This window comes from Theropithecus gelada, chromosome 7a (assembly GCF_003255815.1).
Source record: "Theropithecus gelada isolate Dixy chromosome 7a, Tgel_1.0, whole genome shotgun sequence".
NCBI classification, from domain to species: Eukaryota; Metazoa; Chordata; class Mammalia; order Primates; family Cercopithecidae; genus Theropithecus; species Theropithecus gelada.
The window spans coordinates 6,839,009-6,862,314 of record NC_037674.1 but is presented as its reverse complement, the minus strand read 5'-3'; the positions used below and the strand labels follow the sequence as shown (position 1 = coordinate 6,862,314).

Below are 23,306 nucleotides of genomic sequence, written 5' to 3'. Positions count from 1 at the left end.
GGACAGCACTGTACTCTAATGCCACCAAAGATACTCTAGGTGCTACCAAAACCACAGCAAACTTCCAAGTCCAACTTGCTTCCTTAAACATTTTAGACTGTATCAGTATCAAAGCCCACCATTGCCCCAGACTTCTAAGAGATGAATTTATTCTACAGCCACACTAACATTCAATAATATGTTGGAGCTAATTAACTCAGCTGTACTTCACCAACACAAACTGCTTTCAGTCTCTGGATCTCTCCAATGTGTACTTCCGGTCTAGGTGCAAATTCTTCCCTCTGGCATTCTTTTCTCAATGACTGTGGTAACTGGCTCTGTATTGCCTGTCCACTTATTTCCTTCATTCTCTGTAAGCTGAAGATCTACATGTATCACACCTGCTGACTGAGTGGCTCTGTAATCTGTGGACTACACTTTGCCTTCCTACAATAGTATACACTTGACCTCACTGTAGTTCCGCAGGATCTTCTTGTGTATCACTCCTTGTCTTCTATGTCAGACACCGTGAGCTACTGCAACTTTTCACTATCTTATTTCCAATTCCTTCATCCTCTCTTATTTTCAGTTCATCAGTTCCGTCCTGGTTTCACTCACGTTTCCCCCAAGTTGGCATGAGACATCCTGCTGCTGTATTTAAATGACTTTCTCTTGACCCCTCAATCAGCTGCCATGACAAACTCCAGTCCTATTATTACCTTCACTTCCACACTTTGCTGATTAGGCCCTCTGTAAATTCATTTTACAGAAGTCTTGCTCTTGTTCAGCAATCCTTTCATCTACATCTTGCTGCCTCTCTATGGAATTTGCTAATGTAGATATTCTACAACCATTCTTCGAGATCCCAGCCACTCAGCCTGCTTTAAGGCTAGCAGTGCCATTTTACTCCCCCTGCCCTCCTAAATTTTTTCAGTATCTCGTTTATTTGGTCCGCCTTCCTTTTGGCCTCAAAGACCAAGGCGATCTTCTTCCTGGATGAATGAAACCCTTGTATTTGAGCTCTCATTCTCATCCCTACCCACCTCTAAGATTTTTTCTTCATCAATTACCATACTCCAGTTTACCTGAAACTTCAATCGCTTTATTTACCTAAAATCTGTCCTCTACCGACTAAGCTCCCCCAATTCATCTTCTATTTCTCTGTCTTGCTATTCACCTGCATGTTATCACCTTATCTCTTCTCTATATGGCTAAACTTCTTCAAAGGGCTGCTCTACACTTAATACTGCTGCTTCCTATTACTATTACTACTATTATTATTATTATCAGGTGCTGGTTCAGAATCAGGACGAGGGCCTAAGCAGAGGGCCATTCTGAGGAAACAACGCTGAAGCTCAAGGATGAGAAGCAGCAGAGGCCAGCATGTGAAAAGGAGGACAGCCAATGCCCTGTTATGAACTGAAAGAGAAAAGCTGCTCTTCTCATCTTGGAGCAACCCACAGCTGAAGTCCTTATCAGTTAATATTTTCTGTAAAGCATTCCTAATGCTAGCTGTCTGCTTTTACATCTCACGTCCACTTAATTTCCAACATGTTATGTTGGAAGCAATACCTGGTATTGGTATTTTAATGTTCAGTTCCTCCCTAGTAATAAACAAAAACGAAGTTGAGCAGATGAGCACTCAAGGCTTTCCCTATCATTCCTGTAAGAGTGCCACCTCTTTGGGATTCTACTGTACCTGACCTATTAACCTGAGATGACATGCATTATACGGTTATCAGTATGTACACCCATCCAGCCCACTAAGATTCGAGTTCTTTGAGAAGTTCCTTCCCATGCATTTAACTGTACATGTAATGCAATGCTTGCACCTGGTAGGTGCTTTACTTATTGAAAGGTATCCAGTCCTACTGTGATTCTCTACTTATGAGTTAACAGTTATAAACATGAATAATAATTAGTAGGTGTAACAACTATGCTTGATTTTAACACTATGAAAAATTTGGAATCAAAATTTTTAGGAAAAAAATGCGTACTTCAAAACAGTTTAGCTTAACTGAAGTCTCAAATGTAAAATAAAACAAAATGATGCCATATAAATACTAGAATAAAATACAAGAGAGAAGCTTTTGCAATTAAAAGGCTTTTGGAAGCATGACACCAAGGCAGAACCAATAAAGCGAAAGGCTGACAGACATGACAAAATAAAAATGAAAACATTTCAATGTTGTAACAAAATGATACAAAACAACACACACAAACAACTTACAAACAGTCACAAAAGCAAAGAGGATAACAACACATGAGGTACGTACGACAAAAGGTTAATAATCTGACTACATAAAACACCCTAGTATGACCATCACCACCATATAAATGCAATGGACATGAACAGGTAAATGAAAAAACAAATGCGTAGTAAACACACCATGAGAGGATCAAATCCACTTGTGGTTTAAATGTTTCATTTCCAACACTTTTTTATCAGGCCAAGATTTAAGACGTGTTGAAAACTGAACTCTCGATAGCCTACTGATTTTCTGAAGAAGGACAAACTGGCAATACATACATCAAAAGTCATTCAGGCCCTTTGACTCTGAAAAGCCACTCTTAGAAAATTATTCTAAAAATTAACTAAGCAAGTAGGTAGCAATACGATTTTCGCAGCCGAATTTTAAGAAACTCGTGGACTGGACACTGAAATGCCTGTGAATGAGTGAGTTTGATAAATATATATGCAGAGTGAAATGCTGCATGGCCATGTGGATACATACAGTCATGCACCATGTGAAACAACGGACAACACATCTGCAGAGGCCCCATAATACTACAATGGAGCTGAAAATCTCCTATCACCTAGTGACGCCACAGGGTCATAATGTCATGGGTGCACTGCAGTGCTGTTTGTCGTGATGCTGGTGTAAACAAACCTACTATGCTGCCAGTGGAATAAAAGTGCAGCAGATATAATACGTACAGAATACAATACTTGATAATGACTATGTTAGTGGTTTATGTATTTACTATGCTAAACTTTTTATCATTATTCCAGAGTGTACTCCCTCTACTTATTTTTTTTTTAATGTTAACTAGGAAAACAGCCCCAGGCAGGTCCTTCAGGTGTTCCACAAGAAGGCACTGTTGTCATAGGAGATGATGGCTCCATGCATGTTACTGCCCCTGAAGACTTCCCACTAGGACAATCTGTGGAGGTAGAAGACAGTGACACTGATGACCCTGATCCTGGGTAGCCCTAGGCTAATGTGTGTGCTTGTGTCTTAGATTTTACTAAAAGTTTAAAAACTGAAAAATAGAAAATTTTAGGCCAGGTGCAGTGGCTCACGCCTGTAATCCCAGAACTTTGGGAGGCCGAGGCAGGCAGATCACTTGAGGCCAGGAGTTCAATACCAGCCTGGCCAACACGACAAAACCCTGTCTCTACTAAAAATACAAAATATGGGCGTTGTAGTGGGTGCCTGTAATCCCAAGGCTGAGGCACGAGAATCACTTGCACCAGGGAGGTGGAGGTTGCAGTGAGCCAAGATCACGCCATTGCACTCTAGCCTGGGTGACAGAGTGAAACCGTGTCTTAAAAAAACACAAACAAAAAGAAAAAAATTTTAAATAGAAAAAAACATTTTTGTACTGCTGTACAATGTGTTTGTGTTTTAAGTGTTATTGCGAGAGTCAAAAAGTTAGAAAGATACAGGTTAAAAAAGTTTCAGTAAGCTAAGGTTTATTATTGAAGAAAGACTTTTAAATAAATTTTATAAATTTACAAAATATTAAATACATTAAAAATATTAAAACATTAAAAATAAATTTAGTGCAGCCTAAATGTACAGTGTTTACAAAGTCTACAGTAGTGTACAGTAATGTCCTAGGACTTCACATTCACTCACCACTCACTCGCTGACTCAGAGCAACTTCCAGTCCCGCAAGCTCCATTCATAGTAAGTGCACTAAACAGGCATACAATTTTTTTTATCTGTTATATATATTTTTAGTGTACTTTTTCCATGTTTAGACAGACACATACCATTGTTTTACAGCTGCCTACAGTATTGAGTACAGTCACATGCTGTATGGGATTTACAGCCGGAGAGCAATACACTAAACCATATAGCCTAGGTGTGTCGGAGGCTATGCCTTCCAGGTTTGTGTAAATACACTCTGATGGTCACACAAGGATGAAATCATGTAATGACGCATTTCTCAAGACCTATCCCTGTCATGAAGCAACACAGAACTGTTCTGAAATGCTCACAGAGGTTTTCGCTAGGAAGGTGTTTTTGCCTCTTCATCCACTTTATAACGCTTTTTTACTATGTTCAGAATTTTAGTAAAATTATACAGGATATTGGGGATATATAATATATCCCCAATGTTAAGTGACGCATGACTGTACTGAAGTTAGATTGGATCTTGTCATGTGTCAGTTTGAAATATATGGTCCTATTTTCTGGTATAAGATGAGTTTACTGGGCATGTTTTGCGTTGCCCCTTGAACACATGTATGTCAGCAGCTATTTTCCTTATTACTCTGATAGTCTGAGGAGAGAAAATGGAGGAGCACAGGAGAGAAGACAGAGATCAGTAGAACGGGGAGCAGGGAAGAGGATCTGGTAGAGTTCAGAACTGGGGAAAATAAACATCACATATATCATGACCTGAGTGTTTCTGACGCTCTGGTTATGTCCAGGGATGAGGTTAAAAAAAGACATCTTATAATGAAAGGCCACACTCTCAGACACAGGCATTTTATTCTAAGAGTCATACGGCAGTGAAAGCTTTAAATTAATGACATGACTGAAACTGTCAAAATGCAGAAATCAACAACTGCTTTTTGCTGATTAAAACACCTTTCTGCCCAAAGCCCCTACAGCCTTTAACCACAGAGTAAAAAACACCTCTCCAACTGACACAGCTTTGAACAGCCCCTAAATCCTTCTCCTTACATGCTGGGCCAAAAATGTGCTATTTCAAATACATTATTGATTTCAGACCTACTTATAATATCATCTCTATGTGGAAAAGTCTGGAGTATAGCAAAACAACTTTCTTGGATGTATTATCAATGTAGTGTATGTGTGCCAAATATTTTGCATGGAAAAAAAAACAGCTCAAGATTACACAGGAATGGAGGGCTTAAAAAGTTGAAAGTATGGATGAAACTCACCACACCTGATACAAGGGATAAAAAACAAGTTTCCCGAGGTGCTGGCCTTAGAATGTGCAGCAAGCCACCTGAAGAACACTATGCAGAATAAGGATGGTGCTCAGGATCAGCAGCTAAAGCAAGACACTGAAGCTCACTCAACTGATCACACCCAAAAAAACTATTAGCAATTTGCTGTTTTAAAACAAATAGCAATTTGCTTCTGTAAACAGTGCAACCTCTTGTTATAAAAACTGTTTAAAAACTTTATCATCCACTAGGCAGTCTGTTAATTAACTGCAATTTTAAAGTAACATTACAGTTGTAAAACTATGGACTACAATGAGATTGTGAAAACATACAAAATAAAAGATGTTTGTTCTCTGGAACAACGCCATAACCAAACAGTGGTCCTACTGCAGTATGAGAGAACTCTCATCTCACCAGCAGTGATGCTGGTGTGAAACAAGCCACACAGCAAGGCAGCCTACACAGGGCAGGAGGGCCGAGCAACTGCTGGGTGCAGTCTCAGGGAATACCCTTTTCTGCTTTTACCACCACTCCCAGACACCAAAACTCAAAAGCAGACCTCCCTTTACCCACCCTTATCCTTTCCATCAGGTCTGCTGTGGTTCTGAGCATCTGCTGGGAGATAGAAAGGTTCTCAACGGACAAAGCAGGGCATACCACCCAGCCACCCAGACTCTTCAGCTTTGTATACCTCAGCTGAGGCTTCAAGGCTACCTTCATTAGTCCTTTCAGAGGCAGGATGGGATAAAAACAGCGGAGGAGCAAAGTGGGTGAAGTGGCTCCTGTGTTCCTAAAAGTGTATCATTTTAAGTAAGACTTTTGGATGGGTGTGGTGGCTGATGCCTGTAATCCCAGCACTTTGGAAGGCCAAGGCAGGCGGATCACTTGAAGTCAGAGTTCAAGACCAGTCTGGCCAACATGGCAAAACCCTATCTCTACTAAAAATACAAAAACTAGCCAGGTGGGCATGGTGGCACGCATCTGTGTTCCCAGCTACTTGGGAGGCTGAGGCACAAGAAGTGCTTGAACCTGGGAGGTGCAGGTTGCAGTGAGCTGAGATCACACCACTGCACTCCAGCCTGGGTGACAGAGTGAGACTGTCTCAAAAAAATATAATAAATAAAACTTTTACATTAAATCTACTGTGTTACATTTACAAAGTTTTAACTGTGATTTGAGGCCAGTTATCAAGAGTTAACTAAATTTCTTTTCCCTTAATAAAAAGTAGACTTCTCAGAGAAATATGAAACAAAGACTCTAGCTATACAGTGAAACAATAACATTAAATGCACCCTGAACAACTCTACAAAAAACAATCGTAGACTTTCCCTCTCCTCAAATTATCAGAGTAATAAAGAAAGTAGCTGCTGACATACATGTGTTCAAGGGACAATGCAAAACTTGCCAGGTAAACTCATCTTGTACCGGAAAATAGGGCCATCTATTTCAAACTGACACATGCCAAGATCCAATCTAACTTCAGTACCGTCATGCGTCACTTAACATTGGGGATATACTACGAGAAGTGAATTGTTAGGCAATTCTGTCTTTGTGCGAACATCACAGAACGTATCTTCCCAAACCCAGATGGTATAGCCTACTACACATCTAGGCTACATGGCATAGCCTATTGCTCCTCGGTTACGAGCCTATACAGCATGTTCCTGTACTGAATACTGTAGGCGACTGTAACACAATGGTAACTATGCGTGTATCTAAACACAGTAAAGGTAAATACAGTACTATAATCTTATGGAACCACTGTCAAATATGCGGCTGTTGTTGACCAAAACATTGTCACGCAGCACATGACTGTAGAGGAGGAAAAGAGGAGGAAACATTAAGCCTAAAAGAGCTAACTATTCACCTGTCCCCTTTCCTTTTTCAACTGAAAAAATTCCTGGTATCTAAACTGAGAAAATACACATACCAGTGACAAACCACACTATTGTTAAAAGCAACACTCTTCAGTGTAAACAACTAACGCTGGAACTATCGTTTGTTTTCCTTTTCTTAAATGGGAAGGATAAATTCAAATACCAGAAATGTAAAGGGGTACCTTTACTAAATTAAAGATAAAAGATACTTACAATTTTTGCATTTTTCCCACTTTTCCTTAGTTGCTGAACAGCAAAAGCATGTTCAACATTATCCATTGAAACTCCGTTAACCATTGCCACTCGGTCATTTTCCCTAAGGGGAAAAGGGCACAAAATAACACGTTAGAGAAAAACATTCTGGTAAGTTTATGATGATATTTTCAAGATAGGTACTTCTAAAATGTATTCTAATTATGAGCCAATTAATCAATTTCTCTTCAGATCAATAAAATAATGTCAACTGACTTACTTTCAGGTTTCTCCACAGAATGTTTAAGAAGTAATTAACCACAGGTCCTTAATTTTTTTAAGTCATTAACAAAGTATTTCCCCAGAAGACTGAACAGATACCACATCCATGAAATGATTCTTGGTAGTACAGTTACAGGGCATTAAATGATACTAAGTCATAGAGCTGGAAATCCTATTTCCTTTTACCTTTTAAGTTTTTCATCTTTTAATTTTCTTTTAATACTTCTAATTGTAGTGCCATTGTTTTGCTAGTATATTTTGTGTTTTTCTTTAGCTAACTAATCTTCATATGGAACAAAAAGGGTACAAGACTTGGGAAGAGAGGCTTCTGAAGGCTAGATTCTATCCAAAATGGAGTTATAAATTTTCTTTTTCACTATTTTTACAGTTACACATTCTATTTAAAGTGAGTGATACTAGCTTTCCAATTTTAATAGGGATAAAGCTTCCTTTATTTTCTTTGGAGACAGGGTCTTGCTCTGTCACCTGGGCTGGAGTACAGCGGTGCAATCAAGGCTCACTGCAGCCTCAGACTCCTAAGTTCAAGGGATTCTCCTGCCTCAGCCTCCCAAGTAGCTGGGACTGCAAGCACATGCCACCATGCCCAGTTGATTTTTAAACTTCTTTTGTAGAGATGGGGATCTCACTACATTGTCCAGGCTGGTCTCGAACTCCCAGTCTCAAGTGATCCCCCTGCCTCAGCCTCCCAAAGTGCTAGGATTACAAGGAGTGAGCCACCACACCTGGCCAGTTTGTCTCTTAAGTAAACATATGTTAATTTAAGGAAAAAATATATGAACCATGGCACAGGTGGTGTATGAATATGGCAAAACACTAAGACAGTGTAAGACAGTAGGCCAGTGCCCGAGGACAGGAACACTGCTTGTCGCACAGGTGCCCACGATAAGCAGCACTCTTACTGTAGCTGTCCTTCAGCTGGTCCTCCTTTCAGCACATCTGAAATCACGATTGACGTTTCCCCACTCTGAAAATGAGGATTATCTCGTCCACCAGATATTGCAATGCCAAATCCAAATCCAGGAGCCTAAAGTAAAAATTATAGTAAAATATTGTTATTAAGGATAAAAATAATTGTTATCTCATACTCTACAATCCAGAGAGGTCGAAATACAAAAATTACAGTCTTAATACATTTGTGATTGATAAACACTCACCTGCATGGTTACCTGTTAGAATTATCCTTGTACAAGAATGTATGCTCTAAAAACCACTGGACGTAACAGAATATTAAAAATCGCCAACTATATACATGTTCTTTAAAAACCAAAAGACATTTAAAACGTATTAACACTGAAATCCTCACTTCATTTTTGATGATCAGAAGAGGTCCTGAGGAGATTGGCAGTGCCCAGTGTGATCATCATTCATCCTGGCAACTGATTTAGAAGATGACAGACTTATCCAGCATATATAACATTTGCCATTTTACATAAAATATCAATTGCTTTGAAAATCGAGTATTAGTTATTTCAACAACTTCTGCAAACTTCTAAAAATCTCTGTAGAATATAACGTCTTGTGCACATTAAACAAAAGAAGGTGTACATTAGCCATATTGAACAAACATTGTAAAATTACCTTTTTTAAAAACTGAATTACAATAAGCCACACACTTCTGAAAGAGCCAAGAATCTTTACCACAATGACTCAGGACAGGCCAGTATATAAAAAATTCAAAATATCTTCAGGTTGTTAAAAAATCACCTAATCTCAAAGAAATCACTATTCCCTAGAAAGGATATGAAGTACTTAGAGTAGTCTAACGAGACATCATACATTTTCTTAAGACTATAGAACCATTAAACCAGAAACACATGTTTTTGTATAAAACTGTACAATTCAAACTGCCTGAGGACAAAGGTAACAACTTCCTCCCTCAGCTTTCCAGTCCGCAACAAAGGAGACTATGTTCACCACAAATAGTGCATACATCACCTTTCCTCCCATCCCAAAGCCTACAGAAGTAGCAAAAGAAAAAAAAAACTCTTCTTAAGAATGAATACCAACTATTCCAAGTGTCCATCAACTGATGCATGGATAAAACATGGTATATATCTACACAATGAAACATTGTGTGTAAAAAGGAAAGAAGTACTCATACATAGTGTAACATGAATGAACCTTGAAAATGTCATGCTAAGGTGAAGAAACCAGTCACAAAGGTTAATAGATTCTATTATTCCATTTATATAAAATGCTCAGAAAGGCAAATCTATAAAGACAAAAACTTGATTGGTGGTTGTCTAGGGTTACAGGGATTGGGGGGGTGATAGGTCAATGGGAGTTTCATCCCCTGCCCCCCAGCAATGAAAATGTTTTAAAATGGACTCTGGTGATGGTTACACAACTCGGAACATGCTAAAAAACAATGAATTGCATACTTTAATTGTATGGTATGTGAATTATATGGCAATAAAGCGAATACAAAAAGAAGTTAATATGAAAAAAGAAAATAATAACCAACAGGGAAAATTTTGAGTAACTAAAGACAATGGCAACCATCTGAATCTGTTTCTCTATATATCCTCCCCAAATTTAATACAACAAAAATAGACCAACTACAGTGGTTCTTCCTTATCGTCGGTTTCATGTTCTTTGCTTTCAGTTACCTCAGGTCAACTGCAGTCTGAAAATTTTAAATGGAAAACTTCAGAAATAAACAATTGGTAAGATTTAAACTGCACACCGTTACGAGTAGTGTGATGAAATCTTTTGCCATCCTGCTCCATCCCATCTAAGACGTGAATCATCCCTTTGTCCAGGGTCTCCATGACATAGGGGCTCCCCGCCCATTAGTCACTCAGTAGCTGCCACAGTTATGAGATCAACTGTGGAGAGGTAACACAATGCTTGGGTTCAAGTCACCCTCATTTTACTTAATCATGACCCCAAAGTGCAGTAGTAGTGATGCTGGCAATTCAGATATGCCAAAGAAAAGCTGTAAAGTGTTTCCTTCGAGAGAAGGTGAAAGTCCTCCACTTAATACAGGGGGAAAAAAAAATCATATGTTGAGGTTACTAAGATCTACAAGGAGAAGGAATCTTCTATTAGTGAAGCTGTGAAGGAAAACGAAATTTGTGCTAGTTTTGCTATCACACCTAAAATTGCAAGGGTTTAGCCACAGTGCATGATAAGTGCTTATTTAAAATGGAAAAGGCATTAAACTTCTGAGTGGAAGACAGGAACAGAAATGTGCTCCAATTAACAGCAAAATTGGGTTTGACACTATCCGTGAATTCGGGCATCGACTGGGGGAACATGTGCCCCACGGCTCAGAGGGGACTACTGTACACAAAACCATACACTCAATCATAATTCAAAGACAATATCCAAATTTCAAATTAAAAGCAGGACTAAAACTTCAAAAATAAATGATTAGAGACCAATGACTATTAGTATGGCATTAGAAAACGTTAAGAGACTACCGAACAAATTCAAAGAAATTTTAAAACCTAAATGAAACATAATTCCTTAAGGAAATACAGATTGCCAAAATTGACCCTATTATTTTAAAGCTTAAATGGCCCAATTTCTGGAGAAAAAAGCAGCAAAACTTATGAGGGAATTATCCCACAAAAAGGCACCATGTACAAATGATTTCCCAAGGGAACTGTGCCAAAACATGCAATATCCAGATAGCCTCAATACAATGTATTGTTTCAGAACACTGATACCAAGGAAAGCTTCTAAATTCTTTTTATGAAGCAAGTATAATACTGACACTGAAACTTGATGACTGTCCATGATAATGACCAACCCCCCAATATTACAGCTCAACATAATTTATTCGTTATCAGTGCAAAATACAAAATAAAAATAAGCAAACAACGGCCAACACTACATAAACACTCCATGAAAAAGGGATTAATTCCAGGAATGCAAGATTAGTGTATTAGGAAATCCACTTGCATAATACATCCTATTAATAAATCTAAAGAAAACAATTATATGATTATCTCCAAGATCCTGAAAAAGGCTTTGACAAAATTTGAGTTTCACCGCTGAAGAGAAAACAAAGTTTGTGAAAATGCACTGTAACAAACCCTGTAGTATGTCGCTTTTTGTTAAAGTACACACAGAAAATCCAGCTTTTCTTACACATGTACAGTCATTGAAAAAGAAGAGTTATTTTAGTAGCCTTTTAAGGTAATCATGAAAATTCATGCTTGATTTTATGCCAAAAACTTAATACATTTCCTAAAGGAGAGTAACAATGTACAGTTTGAAACTATATCAATCAACTGTCTCTATTATTGCATGAATATCTATTGGCCTATTTTACACTCTGAATATTTCATCCATGCAAAATTTTATTATAGCATGCCTCAGTCTTTTGGAAAATACTGGTTCCCTGAGTTAGGCAAATCGTCCAAACGATGCCACATTTCACCACATGGTGTATTTTTAAATCACGTGTTAATATCACTATCAAGATTATCAAAAGAGTCTTTAAGTACTGAAAAGCTATTGAGCTTATGGTGGCAGATAAAAATTTTTCAAATTTTAATTTTTGTTTTAAAAATCAGTTTTCATTGTTAGCAACAAATACTACCAAGAATTGTTCTCCTTGAAGCAAGATATTCATTCATTTTGGAGAAATATGTTTGTCAAATATTCAAGTTTGGATAACCATACGTTCCTTCAAGTAAACAATTATTCCTTCAAGTAAAAGTGATGTTGGCCTTCCATCCCCCACTCAATACACAGCTGCAATTCAAATAATCACACACGTACTTTAGTACAAGGCAGAACTACTTTAGGCACACTTCCCATTTGCATACCTAGACTACTGAAAACGTGTGTACTCAAGGGTTGGAAAGTAGTAAGACGTAGTTCTGTTTCAAGTCACTCTTAAATAAAACTGAAACTGTTCTTTTAATCTATGAGTGTGTGACAATGACTATTATAAGGTTTGGTGCCACTGCCTTGACACAGTTTTAACCACCATTATTTCTAAACCCTCGCTCAAATAACAACACAGCAAAGAAGATAAGAAATACCTCCATAATGTATAAAAAGAGTTTTGCCCTTGAACCTAAAATGTTTTCAGGGACCTTCAGGAGTCCACATACCATACTTTGAAAATGTTGATATCAAGAACTACTTAAACATGAAGGGAGAAAAAACAAAACAAAATAAAACAATGAAACAAACAATTTACAAAAGACATATGAGATGTTAAAACCCACAGATAAATGCAAATTAAAACCAAAGAACGCCAAGAACAGAAACATTAAAGCATGACATATTTCAGAAAAGGGAGGCTATAGGGAAACAGGCTGTCTACTACTGATGGGCACACAAATTGCTACAACTTTCAGGAGAGGAATTTGGCAATAACCTAACAAAACTACAAATGTACTATCTTCTGACAGAGCAAACTAGCTTCTAAAAAGTACCCTAAAGATACACATACCTCTCTCACAGTACAAAGATAACAAACGCACAAGGTTATTCATTGCAGACTGTTTGTAACTGCAAAATGCTGGAAAAAACCTAAACACCCCAGCCTTACTAAAGGATTATCCTTTCCCTTTTTTTCTCCTTCAAAGAGGTGGGGACTAATCTTTGTAATTTAGTAATTTGAAAAATTACTCTATGTAATTTTACAGTATGAACTTACATCTTGTTTGGTAGTTCTTTTATTTTCTTCTTTTATTTAAAAGTTAAAAACATAAAAAGATTAAAGAAATACCAAAAACATTAGGAACTTTCAATAAGCAAGGCAGGGATGCGAGCATACATTTTAAAAAATCACTTGTGAGCAAGTAAATGTAGTTCGGGTACCTAGCAGGGCAGGTAATCCTGCTCCGTCAGTGCTTACCACAGTTCACTTAATGACTCTCCAGGAAGCCTGCCACTTCTTACCCAGGCTGCAGGTAAGAATCACTTGGAAACAATTTCAAAACTGCTTGCTGATGCACGATCCTCAATCTATACCAATCAAGTAAAAATGGAGAAGAGGAATTGGTGGGCTTAAAAAAAAAAAATAGCCCCCAGGTGATTCTAATGAGCAGCCTGGAAGGAGAGCTGCAGCTTTCAATGTTTTCTGAATATAAGATCAGTTCATCAAAAATTTCAAAGGGTTCAACTCTTCCCCACGTTCCCTTCCTTCTACCTTCATAATTGTCTTATTTGGCCCTTTCAACAGATTTCTCACCACTGCATTACAAGTGTTGGCAGTGCTGTCCCTCTAACACAAAGACCTAATCCAATAGATCCTTGCCCATAAGTTCAAATTCCTTAGTATGCAATGCCTTTGAATACAACTTCAAAGTTGCTTCCCAGCACCCCAGTCTTTGCTCTAAACTTACTTAAATACTGATTCCTGCTTAAGCAGATCATGCAGTATCAAACTATGGTTTAACATCTCCTTTCTGCCTAGGATTTCCTTATTACCTTATCAATCTTGCAAGTTTCAGCTCATCTTTCAAAACCCAGGTTCCATGTCATCTCATTCATAAAAACACCGTTGGCTTTCACAGAAGTGGTCCATCCTGTAACCTCCTGGGGCACACGTACACACTTGTGCTACTTAACACACAGCACTACAAGTAGCCTGGGTCATCAAGGCCCTATTTGGGAGGAACTCACATATTTAAAATCGAAGGCTAACCTGATTAAGCTTGCCAAACTTAACCTGCCTTGCTTTTTTATCGCTTACTTCTAGTAGATCTATTTTAAAACCCCCACTAGCACGTCACATAGCAAAAACTCCCACAAACTTCCTTATAGATAACTTCCGAATGTGGGTCACTACAGTAACTGTTGCTTAAAGTTATTTCCAGGAACCAGTGGGCAGCTCTTGTCCACTTCAAGCTGATTAAGACCACCGACCCTTCAACTAGGCCTGCATGAATGCCCAGAGAGGTGACTGATGTCCCAGGGCCAAAACCTCCTTCCTCTGATCATGGTGGTACTGCCATTTTTCAAACATGCATTCTATGAAGAGCTGTATAACTTGACTGCATGTATGCAGATCCTAACTCACTCACTTTTCCTTACTCCCAATCTCTCTTACCCACACGTTGGAGAACCCTGGTACTCTATTCCAAAAACATCCTTAAAATCCCATCTTTGGAGGAGGGTTTGAGACTTGTTCTCCCATCTCCTCATTTGGCAGTCTTGCGAGTAAAATCTTTTCTCTTTGCCAAAACAAGTCATTGCAGTGACTGGCTTGCTAGTTCAATATATCCATATACATCTTTCAGTTCAATGCAACCCTGCAGAAGCCTGACACAGAGTGGTTCACCAAATCAGTGAGCCTCAACAAGTATTTGACTGATTATTCAATTTAACTTTAATTTTATTTCCCTTTATACACTCTTAAAAAACAAAACAACAACAAAAAAAAACTAGCACTAATTACAGCACTAGAAGCAGAATTCTTGAAAAATTAGCAGCAATGAGAGTAGGCATAAATGAATCTTACTGAATAAAAACAGGCAGGTTGACTCCATAACAAACCAAGAATCCAAGTGCAACATTTACAACAAAACTAGGGGGTCAATGTACACCCTTGAAGTGCAAAACGCAACGAGGAGGGGATAGACAACTGGCTTTGGAGACTTCCTTAGCATGTGAACCAAGCCATATTCTAAAACAAACAAACAAACAAAATCCTTCCCACCCACCTCCGCCTTCCACAAAAAAACAAAAAACAAAACAAAACAAAAAAACAAACACCCCCCCCCCATCCACCACAAATTACAGGCAAAAATGAGAAAAAGAAAATGATTAGAATCAAACCCTCTATACCAGCAGTCCTTAACCTCTTTGGCACCAGGGATTGGTTTCTTTGAACACAATTTTTCCACAGACCGGCAGGTGGAGGGGATGGTTTTGGGACGATCCAAGCACATTACATTTATTGTGTACTTTATTTCCATTATGATTACATTGTAATATATGATGAAATGATCACAAAACTCACTATATTGCAGATTGCATAATCAGTGGGAGCCCAGAGCTAGTTTTCCTGTATCTAGATGGTACCATCTGGGGGTGATGGGAGACAGTGACAGATCATCCAGCATTAGATTCTCGTAAGGAATGTACAACCTAGATCCCTTGCATGAATGGTTCACAACAGGGTTCACACTCCTATGAGAATGTGATGCCACCACTGATCTGACAGGAGGCAGAGCTCAGGCAGCAATGTGAGCAATGGGGGGTGGCTGCAAATACAGGTGAAGCTTTGCTCACTTGCCCGCCGCTCACCTCCTGCTGTGTGGCTCAGTTCCTAACAGGCCAAAGACCGGTACATGTCTGTGGCCTGGGGGATGGCGACCCCCGCTCTATGTAGTTACTATATAATGCATACTGAGTAGCAGAATGACATCTCTGCAGACAATAAAAGTATGTCTGAAAGAAGGCTTAAAAAACGGGGAGGATTAAAACTATTATTAGCACAAGATACAAGACATGAAAGAATTAGAAAAATTGTAGAAATGAAGTGGAAGAGTTTGAGACCAAATCCGAAATTTTAAAAAGTCATTTTAGATAGGAATATCAGACCAAAAAACATCTTGAGAAAAAGTAAAAAGAAATCAACCTAATGTTCTAAGATTAAATCAGTAATACATACGACATTAACAACATTACATACATTAACAACCTAACATCACAACAAAAAGAACTACAGGAACAAGAGCAAACCAACTCCAGAGCTAGCAGAAGACAAGAAATAACAAAAAAGAGCTGAACTGAAGGAGCCAGGCACAAAACACCATTCAAAAGACCAACAAATCCAAGAATTGTATTTTTGAAAAAAATCAGTAAGATAAATTATTAGCTAGACAAAGAAGACAGAAGATCCAAATAAACACAATTGGGAGAAAGGGGATAATACCACAGGAATACAAGTAACCATCAGAGAATACTATGAACACCTCCATGCACACCAACTAGAAAATCCAGAAGAAACTGATAAATTCCTGGACAAACCCACCCTCCCAAGACTGAACCAGGAAGAAACGGAATCCCTGAACATATCAGTAACAAGTGCCAAAATTGAATCAGTAGTAAATAGCCTACCAACTAAAAAAAGCCCAGGACCAAATGAATTAATAGCTACTCTACATGTACAAACAAGAGCTGGAAGAATTCCTACTGAAACTATTCCAAAAAACTGAAGAGGACGAACAACACCCCAACTCATTCTATGAGGCCAGCATCATCCTGATACCAAAACCTGGCAAAGACACAAAAAATAAAACTTCAGGCAAATATCTTTGATACACATTGATGCAAAAATCCTCAACAAAATACTAGCAAGCTGAATCCAGCAGCATATCAAAAAGCTAATCCACCATCAAGTAGGCCTTATCCCTGGGATGCAAGGTTGGTTCAACATACGCAAATCATTAAATGTGATTCATTACATAAACAGAACTAAAGACAAAAAACACATGATTATCTTAACAGATGCAGAAATGGCTTTCAATAAACTTCAACATCCTTTCACGTTAAGAACTCTCAATAAACTAGGCATTGAAATTGAAGGAACACACCTCAAAATAGTAAGAGCTGTGTACGACAAACCTACAGCCAACATCATAATGAACGGGCAAAAGCTGGAAGCATTCTCCTTGAAAACCAGCACAAGACAAGGATGCCCTCTCTCATCACTCCTATTCAACACAGTATTGGAAGTCCTGGCCAGAGCAATCAGGCAAGAGAAAGAAATAAAGGGCATCCAAATAGGAACAGAGGAAGTTAAACTATCCCCGTTTGCAGATGACATGGTTCTAGATCTAGAAAACCCCATGGTCTCCGTGCAAAAGCTCCTTAAGCTGATAAATAACTTCAGCAAAGTTTCAGCATACAAAGTCAATATACAAAAAGCACTAGCATTCTTATATACAAACAACAGCCAAGAGCCAAATCAGGAATGCAATTCATATGGAACCAAAAAAGAGCTCAAACAGCCAAGACAATCCTAAGCAAAAAGAATAAAGCTAGAGGCATTATGTTACCCAGCTTCAAACTAAACTACAGGGCTACAGTAACCAAACAGCATGGTACTGTAACAAAGACAGACACTCAGACCAACGGAACATAACAGGGAGCCCAGAAATAAGGCCACACATACAAGCATCTGATCTTCAACAAAGCTGACAAAAGCAAGCAATGGGGAAAGGATTCCCTGTTCAATAAATGGTGCTGGGGTAACTGGCTAGCCATATGCAGAAGATTGAAACTGGAACCCTTCCTTATAACATACATAGAAATCAACTCAAGATGGATGAAAGACATCAACGTAAAACCCAAAACTATAAAAACCCTGGAAGACAACTCAGGCAATACCACTCTGGACTTAGGAACTGGCAAAGATGGCATGATAAAGACGCCAAAAGCAACTGCAACAAAAGCAAAAATTGACAAATGGAATCTAATTAAACTAAAGAGCTTCTGCACAGCAAAAGAAACCATCAAAGGAGTAAACAGACAACCTACAGAATATGACAAAACACCTGCAAACTATGCATGTGACAAAGGTCTAATATCCAGCATCTATACACAATTTTACAAGAAAAAAAAAACCGCATTAGAAAGTGGGCAAAGGATATGAACACTTTTCAAAAAAAAAAAAAAAAAAAAGCTGCCAATAATCATATGAAAAAATGTTCAACATCAGTAATCATAGAAATGCAAACCGAAACCACAATGAGCAGCCGGGCACGGTGGCTCACGCCTGTAATCCCAGCACTTTGGAAGGCTGAGGCTGGTGGATCACCTGAGGTCAGGAGTTCAAGGCCAGTCTGACTAATATGGTGAAACCCCATCTCTACTAAAAATACAAAAATTAGCCAGGCATGGTGGTGCATGCCTGTAATCCCAGCTATTTGGGAGGCTGAGGCAGGAGAATCGTTTGAACCCGGGAGGCAGAGGTTGCAGTGAGCTAAGATTGTGCCACTGCACTCCAGCCTGGGCAAAAAGAGCAAAAGTCCGTCTCAAAGAAACAAACAAAAACACAGAGATACCATCTCACACCTGTCAGAATGGCTAATATTAAAAAGTCAAAAAAATAACAGATGCTGGCAAGGCTACAGGGAAAAGGCACTGCTTATACACGTTGGGGAAGGCAGTATGGCAATTCCTCAGAGCTGAAAGGAGAACTACCGTTCGAGCCAGCAATCCCATTACTGGGTATATACCCAAAGTGATATAGATTATTCTATCATAAAGATACATGCACATATATGTTCCCTGCAGCTCTATTCACAATAGCTAAGATGTGGAATCAACCTAAATGCCCATCAATGGAAGACTGGATGAAGAAAACGTAGTATAACTATGCAACCATAAAAAAGAACAAGATCATGTCCTTTGCGAGAACATGGGTGTAATGGGAGGCCATCATCCTTAGCAAACTAACGCAGGAACAGAAAACCAAACACTGCATGTTGTCACTTATAAGCGGGAGCTAAATGATGAGAACACATGGACACAGAGGGAACATACTGGGGACTACCAGAGGGTGGAGGGTGGGAGAGGAGCAGAAAAAGTAATTATTCGGCACTAGGCTTAGTACTAGGTGACGAAATAATCTGTACATCAAACCCCGTGACACAAGTCTACCTACATAACAAATCTGCACATGTACCCCGAACCTAAAAGTTTTTAAATAAACAAATAACATTTTTTAAAAAAGAACGCAAGAGATTTTATAAAAAGGATTTGAGGAACATTACAAACACCGAAGACAAGCAAAAGCAGCATGATATATATGAACAGCAGGAGCCCTAAAGAAGCAAATCAAAATAAGGGAAAAAACAAAAAACAAAAACAAGCAAACAAAAAACTTTCCTGATACTATTTTTGAAAAAATTGAAACTAGGTACTGAAAGAGTTTACATCACTGTGGATATGTGAGTTATCTGAGAGTATCAACTCAGGAGGACTAAACACCAAAAATATATTTAGATGACTGAGTTTTAAGAAAAAAATAGTGACTCAATGATTTTTTTTTTTTTTGAGACAGAGTTTTGCTCTTCTCCCCCAGGCTGGAGTGCAATGGTGCAATCTCGGCTCACTGCAACCTCTGTCTCCTAGGTTCAAGGGATTCTCCTGCCTCAGCCTCCCAAGTAGCTGGGATTACAGATGCCCACTGCCAAGCCTGGCTAAAATTTTTTTTTTTTTTTTTTTTTTAAGTAGAGATGGGGTTTCACCATGTTGGCCAGGCTTGTCTTGAACTCCTGACCTCTGGTGATGCGCCCACCCCGGCCTCCCAAAGTGTTGGGATTACAGGCGTGAGCCACCACACCCAGCCGAGTCAAGGATTTTATATTCAACAAAACTGACCTTCAAGTACAAAAAACACAAATAAACCAGTCAACATGCAAGAACAAAGGAAATACTGTCTTTATTATCTCATCCTAAGGAATCTAATAGAGAGTAACATTCTGACAATCAAAATGACAAGAGATATATGAATAGGACTGGTGATAAGCATTACATGTATACTGTACTTATTTATAATACCTAGATTAAACAAGGATTAAAGGGTTAAATGATATAAATGATCTAAATATGGTAAAAAACCATTTTAAAACAGAGAAATAAATGATAGCATGTACAAAAATTTTTTTTTTACTGTTTCCAGTAATCAAAGTGGAGGTAGATTACTCCGAGGCAATAATATGCTCTCTGTCTTAGACTTACTAACAGACTATCATGGTACATTCCCAAGGGGTTTTCAACAGAAATGGAAAATGTGACTTTTTTTCTCATCTATCTTTAACGTAAAAATTGTGCAGTTCTGCCAAGATAGTTGATTTTTAGAAGTATGTTTACATGAGAAAATGTACAGGATAACTTTTAGTTTCTGGGGATGGAAGAAAGAGAGGCAAAGACTTGCCATATTTCAAACTTTCGAAACCTTAAGCAACCATGAGCAGCAACAACTTCTGCGTTGATATGTCTATGTCTGGCTAGACAACAACTGAATTTATGTTAGAACTTGGAAATGGGTCCTGGAATTTTTTCAGTTATGTGTCCTGTTTTACTGGACATGTCCATTCCTTTACATATAATTATGACTGCTTTTGCCCTGAATAGTTGCAGGGACCTTGTGGTGCACAAAATCAAACTATTTATAATCTGGCCTTTCACAGAAAAGGTCTGCTCACCCGTTCATTCGTTGAAGTATTTCTTGGTTCCTTAAAAAAAAATTCCTGAAAGTTGCTCCTGTTTCACAAATAACTGCTTAATTTCTTCTCCGAAGATTCCTCTCTGTTCCTATTGAATATGCCCAATTACCTACTTAAGGATTCCACTTGCTGCCTTTTGTTTTATTCTCCCATTTGTCCACATCAAACTTGTACAATCAGCTAACTTATAACTTTCCTCACTAATTCCAGTCTTACTTTTCTCCTCTTATTCTTCCAATTAACTTTTCAATGGAATTTCAATTAACATTCAATGGGACCTGTTCTAGCCATTTGTTTTCACAGTGGCCACTGACATCACAGAATTTGAAAACCAGATGGAGCCTCAGCAATTGCCTGTTCCAGCTCCCTTCTTACAGGTGAAGTCAGCAGGCCTGGGTCCTGTGTGCCAATCATGACCTTATGTAAGACCTCCATAGATTTAAGTTCCCTCATCTGCATAAGAGAGATTTTAATGTTATCAACTTTAATATACTTTGATTTCATGCGGGTCTCAAAAGATTTTAAAGGCCTGTTCAAAATTAGTGGTCAGCCCAAACAGATGAGAAGTCACAAGACCCAAGCACTGCAAATTTTCTACCAATTCAGTAGTTCTCAAAACATTGTTCAATCTTCTGTGACTGTCAGATTGATTCAATTTTTTAACACTTGTGTCCCTTGGCCAGTCAAATTGTGTGTGTCCTTCTGTTTATTCTTACTGTCATTCTTTAAGTTCTGATTACCAAATCATAGTTTTCATTTCTCATTCCTGTTCCATTTTCCTATTTCCAGCTTCCTACAGAATACCTCCAATTCCCCTTCTTTAAGACTGTCATTTTCCCTATAAAATTAGCCTCACCACCAATGTTCTAAACAAACATTGGCTCCTCCCTTGCCAAATTACCTACCCTTTATTTTATTCACTTTATTGCATGTATAGAGAGACCTTTGTGTAGTTTATGTGAATTATATGAGTTCTTAATTTCAGAAATTACGTTCCAAAAACTTTTTGCTTTTTAGAGACAGGGTCTCACTCTGCTGCCCAGGCTGGAGTGCAGTGGTGCAATCACAGCTCACTGTAACTTCAAACTCCTGGGTTGAAGTGATCCTCTGGCCTCAGCCTCCTGAAATAACTGGGACTACAGGTGTACACGACCATGCCTGGCTAAATTTTTGGGGGGTGTGTAGAGACAGGGTCTCACTATGTTGCCTCCACTGGTCTTGAACTCCTGGCCTAGAACTCCTGGCCTAGAGTGATGCTCTACCTTGGCCTCCCAAAGTATTGGAATTACAGGTGTGAGCCACTGTGCCAGCCACATTTAAAAACTGTAAATTAAACCTGACATATATATATGACATATAAAGAGCACAGTATGCTGAGTCCAAACCTGGGTTCAAGTTCTAGCTCTTAAGGGGCATTTTACTAGACGTTTCTGAGACTCACCTTATTTCACATGGTTAACACCTACTTCACAGACAAATATAATGAAGGGTCTGAAAAACTCATAATGCACTCTGTAAGTGCAAATAATAGCCTTCTACAGATAAAGGGAGTGTATCGTAGATTACATGTTTGCTTCAGCTTAAATACTTACATCTATCAGATAGCGGTTTGGAGCTGCTTGACAGATAAGTAAAATTTCTTTTATCACTTTATTGATATATAATTCATATATCATAAATTCACTCTTTAAAGTGTATGATTCAATGGTTTTTAGTATGTACATAGTTGTAACTATCACTGGTTACAGATGGTGCTTGTTAACCACATGCAAAATAATGAACTTGGACCCCTACCTCACAACATCTACAAAAATTAAGTTTTAAGAACCACAGGTTTAAGTCTAAGAGCTTAAACTCTAAACCTCCTTGAAGAAAACACAGGAATAAATCTTCATGACCTGGGTTAGGCAATGGCTTATTGAATATGATGTCAAAAGTATAAGCAACAAAGGAGAAAACACATACATTGGACCCCATCAAAATTTTATAACATTTTCATCACCCTAAAACGAAACTCCGCACCCTTTGGCCATCATCTCTCAAACCCCTAGACTCAGCAACCACTAACAACTCTCTATTCACCTATTCTGAATACTTCTTATAAATGGAATCACATAATATATGTTCTTTTATGACTGGCACCTTTCACTTAGCATAATGTTTTCAAGGTTCATCAATGTTGTGGCATTTCTTTGTATTGCTAAATAATATTCCATTCTATTCCATTCTATGTATATACCAAAATGTTTATTCATTATTTATCAGCTAATAGTCAGATCTATTATGAATAATGGTGCCATGAACACTCATGTATAACTTATTATGTAGACATTTGCTTTCATTTCTCTTGGGTGTACACCTATGAGTGGAATTGCTATGTCCCATAATAATTCTATGAGGAACTCTCAAAACTGTTTTCTACAGCAGCTGTGCCATTTTACAGTCCTATCAGCAATGTACAAAGGTTTTAATTTATCCACATCCTTGCCAATATTTATCGTCTTTCTGAGTATAGTCATCCTAGTGGGTGTGAAGGAGTATTTCACTATACTTTTTGGTATACATTTCCTTGAAAGCTAATGATATTGAACATCTTTTCATGTGTTTATTGCACATTCATACATTTTCTTTGAGAAATATCTATTCAAATCA

The 23,306-nt window shown here is 38.3% G+C and overlaps 1 protein-coding gene across 5 annotated transcripts in view; it reads right to left on the bottom strand.

Moving 5' to 3' along the window:
• Positions 1 to 23,306, bottom strand: part of TJP1 (tight junction protein 1) — a 274,011-nt gene that overhangs the window by 69,885 nt on the left and 180,820 nt on the right. For all 5 annotated transcript variants that reach the window (XM_025389949.1, XM_025389950.1, XM_025389952.1 and 2 more), the window contains 2 exons: positions 8,400 to 8,524; positions 7,219 to 7,321 (listed from right to left, as the gene is read on the bottom strand). In XM_025389949.1, coding sequence (XP_025245734.1) covers positions 7,219 to 7,321; positions 8,400 to 8,524 — 228 coding nt within the window. The remainder of the gene's footprint in view (positions 1 to 7,218; positions 7,322 to 8,399; positions 8,525 to 23,306) is intronic.